This window comes from Mytilus edulis, chromosome 8, assembly GCF_963676685.1.
Source record: "Mytilus edulis chromosome 8, xbMytEdul2.2, whole genome shotgun sequence".
Taxonomy (NCBI): domain Eukaryota; kingdom Metazoa; phylum Mollusca; class Bivalvia; order Mytilida; family Mytilidae; genus Mytilus; species Mytilus edulis.
The window spans coordinates 15,195,198-15,205,036 of record NC_092351.1 but is presented as its reverse complement, the minus strand read 5'-3'; the positions used below and the strand labels follow the sequence as shown (position 1 = coordinate 15,205,036).

General features: G+C 34.2%; 1 protein-coding gene across 1 annotated transcript; it reads left to right on the top strand.

Moving 5' to 3' along the window:
• Positions 1-3,513: 3,513 nt before the first annotated feature.
• On the top strand, positions 3,514-4,874 carry LOC139483960 (uncharacterized; the record flags this gene model as incomplete). The annotated part of the gene is made up of 2 exons (XM_071267680.1): positions 3,514-3,709; positions 4,301-4,874. Coding segments are annotated over 2 exons (657 nt in total), but the record flags the coding sequence as incomplete, so codon positions are not given.
• Between the last annotated feature and the right edge of the window lie 4,965 nt (positions 4,875-9,839).

Below are 9,839 nucleotides of genomic sequence, written 5' to 3'. Positions count from 1 at the left end.
TTGTGAACCATTGACAATCTTAAGCGCATTTTACACTTTTAGTTAAAACTTTTAATATTTCAGACGTTCAACAAATATACTATCATACGTACGAGGCATTTCATCATTTGCGCTTTGGTATTCTTTAGTCTGTACTCTGTAGTATATAGTTATCTCATCGGAAATTAATCCACATCTGCTATGTTGTATATAAAGATACAAAGAACTTAAGAAAGAACTATAACAGTTACACAAAATGTTGGTTATTGTTCAATCTCAAATTGTTCATGAAAGATGCTGTTTTTGCTATAAGTTTTTGGTTGATGGTTAACATTTTGGTATAAACGTTGCATACCAATATTATTGGCTAAATAGAGGCTGTTTGCCTGAATTTCACTAGACCGATTCTCAGAGCTGAATTTTTCACACTGGTTGAGACACGTTTTGAGTTGTTTTTTCTTAACTTTCGAGGTAAAGTGTTGAATTAAAAATATTAATAGCTTTAATGTTCATTCTTATCAAAATAGCTACAGGCTTCAACCAGTTGCAGGTATATCAAATGGTAAAAGAAATATTTGTTTCTGATTGCTAGTATTAAGTCTGGTCACGCATTATCTTTCACGATCAAAATAATGCGTTGCCTGATCTTTCACGATCAAGTTTGATGAAAATACAACAAAGGTTTTCATAAACAAATTAACGCTTTTAAGGGAAGAGCATACTTTCATTTTACTGTACTATCAGATACACCAAAGATTAAAATTTCAAATTTATCATGATATATTGAAATATGGCCATTATAGGTACAAATAGCGTGTCTTTTCTAATTAATTCGATAGACATACATTGCGCCATTTGTGTTTTTTTATTGAGTACTGCATATTTTCTTTATCTTATTGCACAGTAATGTTGAAGAAGTTGAACCATTTTGACAGCCATAATTTTTTGTTCGGATTTGTTCTGCGTTTTGAAAATTAAGCGATTTTTTCAAAGATTCTGAACTAGAATTTACATGAAATGTCTTTCACGATCCGTTACCAGAGCTTTCACGATCGTCTCTCAATACTTGACCGCCGTTTGATATTCTCTCACGATCATTACTCTCGTTAAACCAAATGACACCCGTGGCTTAACATGATCGAGAAATTTAATTTATTCAGATCAACACATTCAAGCAGTTTGAAGTAAAACATATAAACATTATTTTTAGATAGTTCACACAAAAGTCGTGCAGATGCACATGAATAATCCAGAAGGCCTAGTTAGATATCTAGCAAATATTGCGAGAATAAACTCATCATAGATACCAGGATAAATTTTTGTATTTACGCCAGACGCTCGTTTCGTCTACAAAATCGCATCCAAAAAAGTTAAAACGGCCAAATCGAAGTTGAAGAGAATTGAGGACCAAAGTTCCTCAAAGTTTGGCCAAATACAGCTAAGGTTATCTTTTCATGAGGTAGAAAAGCCTTAGTATTTCAAAAATCCAAACTTTGTATAAACAGTTAATTTATAAATATGACTATATCAATGATATTTCATGTCAGCACAGAAGTGCTAACTACTGGGTTGGTGATACCCTCGGGGAATTAAAACTTCACCAGCAGTGACATCGACCCAGTTGGTTTGAAAAAACTCATCATAGATACCAGGATGAAATTTTGTATTTTCGCCAGACGAGCGTTTCATCTACAAAAGACTGATCAGTGAAGCACGAATCCAAAAAAAATTAAAAAGGCTAAATAAAGTACGAAGTTGAAGAGCATTGAGGACTAAAATTCATAAATGGTTTGCGAAATAAAGCTAAAGTAATCTATTCCTGAGATAGAAAAGCCTAAGTATTTCAAAAATTCAAAAGTTTTGTAAACAGTCAATTTATAAATATGACTATATCAATGATAATTCATGTCAGCAAAGAAGTACTGACTACTGGGCTGGTGACACCCTCGGGGAATTAAAACTCCATCAGCAGTGGCATCGACCTAGTGATTTAAAGACAGAATAACAAGCAGAAAATTTCCATGTGTTTGAAAATCTCTTTTGGGCAGAATGAATATCTAAGTACGTCCTAGTCCTACCCTCCAGGTGCTAGTTATTTCTTGTAGCGTTGAAGACCCATTGCTGATATGGCCTTTGGGTATTTTTTTACCTGTGGCCGGAGTGTTTTCTTTTTAACACATTCCACATTTCAATTCTCAATTTTACTTTATATTGGTTTCGTGAAATTCAACCAACAAACATTTAATATGTCAATGGATCTAACAAAAACTATAGAGAACATATGTATGTGTTTTGGGTTAGGTGAGCTAAAAAAGGGGGGTGTAGTCCATAAAACCTGACAACATGAAACGCTCTACTTTATCGTCCAAATTGATAACAACTGCGACAAAGAGGTGAAAGGTACCAAAAGAATATTCAAACCCATTAGCAAAAATAAAACTGACAATGTCATGGAAAAATACTGATTCCCATGTAGAATTCGTCGTAGTGCTCATGCTAGTACAAGATAAGACTAATCGGTGTGTCATATTAGGGAAAAAGAGGCTGATTGTAACACAGTGATGACTGTTGTGACTATATTTTGACTATTTTACCGATTATGTCTGTTTTCTCCACGCATCGTTGTAAAAATAACGGAATTTGATGCGACTGTCATACAAGCGAGAGATTTAGCGCTTTTAAACCCGGTTTAATCCACCATTTTCTACATTTGAAAATGCCTGTACCAAGTCAGAAATATAACAGTTGTTGTCCATTCGTTTGATCTGTTTTATCATTTGATTGGTAACTTTCCGTTTTGAATTTTCCTCGGAGTTCGGCATTTTTGTAATTTTACCTATGATTGTGGTTACAACAATTGAAACACATTCTTCGACTCTGTGAGACAGATATACTACAACGGCAAACAAACTCATGATGGCGTCTTTTAAATGGTCGAAGGTTCAGTTAAACGTTTTTACTTGGAACTTTCGATTTAATACTTTTTTGGGGAGCAGCAAACATGTATCAATGTAATTATGACATGAAATACAAGTCCTGGCATATCGTATAATCTGAAATATGTACTCCATGCGCTGATGCTGGTGGAATGTAGATACATTGAAATGTGTAGTTCACAGTTGGAAAGCTGAAATCAATTCTTTTGTCGTACTGTTTTGTTTCAATCGACCCTAATTTGCCAATTCTTCCCGAAAAAAAACTTAACGTGGTGCACTCTTTGACATATTCCTCATCTCCATTACAATTTTATTCATATAAACTGTTCAATCGTGAGATTTCACTAAAAATTATATTAATGATACAATCGACGGTACCAAATTTACTGTAGCAATTACGTATTTTGACCAAGCAGTAATTATGCATTTTTAATTAAGATCTTGAAAGTAATTCCTAGATATATCAATAATAGTATAACAGTGTATATATTTATATATTGCGTGATTACATGGTAACAACTGTAATATGGTTACACCTATATCAAATTTCAAGTATAAGTATATATAATGCACATATGTGGAAATTGAAAATATCTTATCTACTTCTGAAAGATTAAACTTGGTAACTATGTTATATTTTGTTATCGTATCTCTTATTATGGTTGTGTGTGTGGACAGTGAGGAATGTCCAAAAAAGGTTACTGAGTTGAAATCAACTGAAAGAAAATTAAGAAACGAGTTGGTCCATCTACAAAATGTGTTTCTAGAACGTCTTTCCAGAACAGATAGCTATAGTAAGTAGAATGATGACATCGGTTAGAACTATATAAAGTCAATATCGAAACAATTACGCAAAAACATAGATTAACGAGATAAATTAACTTGCCTTGTATTTTTCAACCCGATTTCCGCAAATAATGCATGGTCAAAATAAAACTAGATATTATTGCGACTTTGTTGATACGTAACAACTTATTTTTAGATTTGTGTTTTCTTGATCTTTAAGTCTATTTTATCATAATGCTTTTTGATTGTTTTAGTTGGTATACATCTTTACGCGTTCCAGATAAATATAGCGGAAAAGCGTTAGGATTTATACACGCTTTTTCAGTTTTAAATGCAGACAAAAATTATCGTAACTAAAATACATGCAGGTTTAAAACATTGAACTCTATAAAGTCGTACAAACATTTTTCTTAAAAGTCCACAAGTTTAGGATTTGAACATGATCTACGAATGTTCTTTCTACATTGTTATTTATTTTTCAAGGCCAGAATTGACTACATAACTCCTAAAGTTTATCGAAAAAAATGCATCCAGAATTTTTATTTTCGACCTTATCACAATGTAAAATTGTCGAATTATTATCATCTATTCCTTTTCAGATTCGGAGCATAGAAACAGTAAAGCGTTCGTAGGTTTTTCGGCATATATGTCTGAAGGTTTCGTGGATGGTCATAGCAAATTTTTGTCACAGGGAAAATCTCTGATCTTTGACCAGACAGAAACAAACACAGCTGGTGTCTACAACACCAATACAGGTATATTCAAAGCACCGTCTAGCGGGATGTATGCCTTTACTTGGACACTCTGTGTAGATTCCAGAATAAATGACGGTGGTATTGGAGAATTTGGAACAGAGTTAGTTGTTGATGGAAAAGCTTGTGGGAAATTACACGCAGACACAGAACACGCCGCTGATGATGCATGTTCTACTGGATTTGTAATTAAATACGTCAGAGGAGGCGGAACTGTTTATTTGAGAAATATATATGAACATCAAGGTCGTATTTTAAGCAAGGAAAATCGAACACGCACAACATTTTCAGGATGGAAACTGAATTGATTAAATTTGTATAAAGCTAAATAAAGATTGTGAAATTAATTATGTTGATTGTGTGTAATGTCAATCATAATAACATTATCATGAGCTCCTAGCCCTTTCCCGTTACAAAAATAAATATATTTGTTTTCACAATAAAACTAAGATTTTTAAAACTTTATTTAAAATATATGTAAATGAAGTATTTCTAATGTACATACTTTGTAGTCATAAAAACTATCCTCTGTGTATATCCAAAGCAGAAAAAGATTAAACACGATGCACAAAATTGTATCTCTTTAATTATTAAGCCAGTTTCTGTAAACTATTTGTTTGACATTTTCAATTATTAAAAATACTTAGTTTTCCAACTCGATGCCGAATTTGTTACGACTTTTTTATTTTGGGGTTCCCAATACTCTTCAATAGTTATAGCTTCCATCTTCGCTAGCAAATTCCAAGGGTTACGATTGACTTCCATCTTTGCGAGCCAAGAGTTATGATTCAATTCCATCTTTGCTAGCAAGGGTTAAGATTCAATTCCATCTTCGCTAGCCAATGGTTAAGATTCAGGTCAATCTTCTCTAGCCAAAAGTTACGATTGACTTTCATCTTCGCTAGCCGATGGTTAAGATTCAATTCCATCTACGCTAGCCAAGGGTTACGATTGACTTCCATCTTCGCTAGCCAAGGGTTACGATTGACTTCCATCGTCGATAGCCAATGGTTAAGATTCAATTCCATCTTCGCTAGCCATGAGTTACGATTGACTTCCATCTTCGCTAGCCAAGGGTTACGATTGACTTCCATCTTCTGTAGCCAAGTGTTACGATTGACTTCCATCTTCGCTAGCCAAGGGTTGCGATTGACTTCCATCTTCGCTAGCCAAGGGTTACGATTGACTTACATCTTCGCTAGCCAAGGGTTACGATTGACTTCCATCGTCGATAGCCAATGGTTAAGATTCAATTTCATCTTCGCTAGCCATGGGTTACGATTGACTTCCATCTTCGCTAGCCAAGCGTTACGATTGACTTCCATCTTCGCTAGCCAAGTGTTAAGATTCAACTGCATCTTCGCTAGCCAAAGATTACGGTTGACTTCCATCTTCGCTAGCCAAAGTTACGATTGACTTCAATTGTCGATAGCCAATGGTTAAGATTCAATTCTATCTTCGCAAGCCAAGGGTTACGATTGACTTCCATCTTCGCTAGCCAAGGGTTACGATTGACTTCCATCTTCGCTAGCCAAGTGTTACGATTGACTTCCATCTTATCTAGCCAAGGGTTGCGATTGACTTCCATCTTCGCTAGCCAAGGGTTACGATTGACTTAAATCTTCGCTGGCCAAGGGTTAAGATTCACTTCAATCTTCGCTAGCCATGGATAACGATTCAATTCCCTTCTCTATAGCCTTGAGAGTTTAAACCAGCATTTGTGCCATTTATCGGTTGATTCAAGTCATGCCCATTCTAAATACATTATTCTTGACCAAAGGTAGCACTTGAACTCTTCAGTGGAGAGGTAGGCACATGGCAGTATCTAAGGGCTACAAACTAAGTGAAGCAGGAAATGAAAATATACGTTGACATTCCAACATTTGTGCACATAGGAACTTCTATTACTAGTAGTTGATTAAGAAGATGTATATTGTCACTGAATATCGTCGTACGATTTTAGGGATACAGATAAACAAAGGTAAAGGATTATATTTGAATACACCAGACGCGCGTTTCGTCTACATAAGACTCCTTCGTGACGTTTAGATCAAAATAGCTCTTAAGCCAAACAAGTACAAAGTTGAGGAGCATTGAGGACCCAAAATTCCAAACAGTTGTACCACACATACGGATAAGGTAACATATGCCTTGGATAAGAAAATCCTTTGTATATCGAAAAATTCATACTAATGTTATAAATGGTATTCATGTCAACACCAAATCCAAGTTGAACATTCAGTACATGGCAATTGTTGACCAACATTTTCTACATTTACACGTGATCATGTAATATGTGCTTTTTGATTGGATGCAGTCAGTTACGACTGCAACCAATGCAATCATAACCTTGTGGATCCAAACTTTTCTACTAATCAGCAAAAGATGAAGAGGAGGGAAGTGGATCTTAAGCATTTGCTAATAAGATGTATCAATCCGGCTGGATTGATTTAAGCACCACTGGCGAGTTTCCTTAAGTTGACGAAACGCGCGTCTGCCCAACAAATGATACTAGTAAGAATGATCCAGTCTCTTACAAAAAAGACTATTTAACGGATTTTCATATGGGGCAATATTCTATATATTATTTTACCATGAGCGGTAATTGTAATATTTTCCTCATATGCTCAGTCCATATCGTTTACTTGAGTATGCATGATGGCTCATATCGAAGCCGATACATTTATACATTCTAGATATTCGGGGTGGAAAGTGCGATTAACTTTTTTAAAAATTGCTGGACTCCAAAAGACTGTGAAAAATATCACTTCCATCATGAAATAATCCTTAAATTCTGATTATAAAATACATTTAAAAAAATGTCCTTTCTAATGATGTATTTAGGAACAAATCTACATATTTCTTTTCTCATCTCAACAGCCCCTTAAACAGTTCTGGTCATTTTGAGTTCCTCATCTCAAGGTCCTTTAGGGATACTAGTATTGAATAAATGGGCAAAAACATTATGGGAGCATTAAACCTGAGAAAGTACACCATTCTTCAATGCACAAAATATAATTTTTAAGAATACTACTTTTTGCAATTTTTGCTACTTCCAAAGCAATCCAGAAATGTATAGCAAAATGAAATTCAAAAATAACAAAGGTAAATCGGGGTAAATATGCCAGTTCACGATGTTGAGGAACGAAATTGATAATTATTATTTTTAAATTGGAACAGTGCTTAATATGAAATCGTCAATGACACAAACCACAATGTTTTAGAAATGAGATAGAACTGAATGAGTGTTCTAACATACAGCTATATGTGTTGGTTTCCATTAGACTGATGTATTTAAACTTGTGATTTTTACCATTTGATAAGGGACTTTCCTATTTGAATATTCCTTAGAGTTCGGTATTTTTGTTATTTTTTCTTTTTGCAGGATAGTATATGGGCCCCTTCCAAACCTCTTTTAAGATTGTTAACATCGGTTTTAACATCAATCAAAGCTGGGCTTTAAAGGCGAAATTACCTACCCTAGGAACTGTGTGAACCGAATGTAAATTCTAAAAAACATATGATCTGTTACAGTACATAAGATTTATGTATATTTCCTCTTGCAACAAAATTAAAACATTTTACTCTTCAACGTGTATAAAAAGTATTAGAGGTTTTCCCGTGTCAAAGATTTACAATGACAATCCACGAAACCTTCAGACATACTTTTGTAGTATTATTTGTGTCCTACTCCTCATAGTTACATTCTGATTTATTCAGGATTCGAAGCTTGCATATTGCATGCATAGCAGAACACGCTTACCAAATCGACGCACCCAGTCTCGTAGGTTTTGTAGAACTTTATAAAAACTGTGGAAACGTGATTCAAGGACTATAAAATTTATGAAAACTAAAGCACTAAACAAAACCTTAAATAACGAATTATAAACATTCATCCACTGGTTAATCGAACTGATCTATTTAACATTACATGTAAATATATCTATGTTTTTTTCTGGCAACTACATACATTCCCGAATGGTGATACGCCTTTAAGATGACAAGTTGCACAGAAACTAATATAATACAAGATTGCAAACTTGTCGTCATACAACATTTTTGGAATTTCAACCAAAGATGAAGAACTCGATCTTTCATCATTGTATTGGATACCTAAAGTACATAAGTGTTTAGAGGTATATTGCTGGGTCTTCCAAGTGCTCCACGAAACTTCTTTCTAAATTATCAACATCAATTTTATCAGCAACCAACGAAAGGCTTCAACGTTACAGTGAAACTACTTATTCTAGAAGTGGCGCGAATCAGATATCGATGTGGATACTTAAAAAATCCAAAGATTTTTAAGAAGTACATATAATCTAAGACTCTTCCGTCTTGCAACATCATTAAAACAGTTGACTTTTCAACACTTTCAAAAAGTTCTCCATTCCAAAGTAAAAGACAAAATGAATGAGTTGGTCCTGCTTTGTTTCCCAAAAAAATGGTCAATGTAGATAGACGTATCTTGTCTTAAAGAGGGCAAATCCTTCTTTGTAAAAAATCACTCTGATTCTAACAAAATTTCTCTGAAACAGACATTAGCTATTTGCTCGATTTTCTGATTGACAACATTTTTGTTACGTTTGGAGGACAATCAATCAGCATTCATATGGGAACCAAATGTGTCCTTCTTCTTGGAGGGATGGGGTCGATTACTTTAAAATGTAATCGATTAAATTACAATTCTTTTGCTAATAAAATGTAATCGATTACATTACAATTACACCCTATTTCATATGTAATCGATTACATTAGATTACTTTTCTTTAAAGTAATCATGTTCCTAATATCGAAACCACAATCCCGTCCTTTTTTCTTTAATGTGATCTACCAAATACAAATTATTACTAGTTTTGTAGTAAAATGAGCAACACGACGGGTGACATGAGGAGTAGGATCTCCACTTACCGTTCTGGTGCATCTGAGATCACCACCAGTTGTTATTGGGGTTCGTATTGCTCAGTTTTCAGTTTTCTATGTTGTGTTTTGTGTAATATTGTTTGTTTGTTTGTCTTTTTCTCTTTTCTCTTCTAGTCATGGTGTTGTCAGTTTATTTTCGACTTATGAGTTTCAATGTCCTTTTTAGTACTTTCGCCTTCCCTTTTCAACCTATTTAAACAAACCTAGTATACTCTTTGAACTAACATGTGCGTTATAATGCATTGCATAGAATAACAAACCAAAAATAACACATAATTGTGTTATTCTTGCTAAACAATAATAAAAAAACATATTTTTCTGAAAACCCTGTTTAACAAGTGTTTTGTGCGATTTATGTCTGCAGTAGCACGATCGTTTTGTGCAACACTAAACAAAATGCAGCAATACACTGGTTTGATATCACTTATGATACATTTTGAAGTTGTTGAATTTTACGTCAATTTCA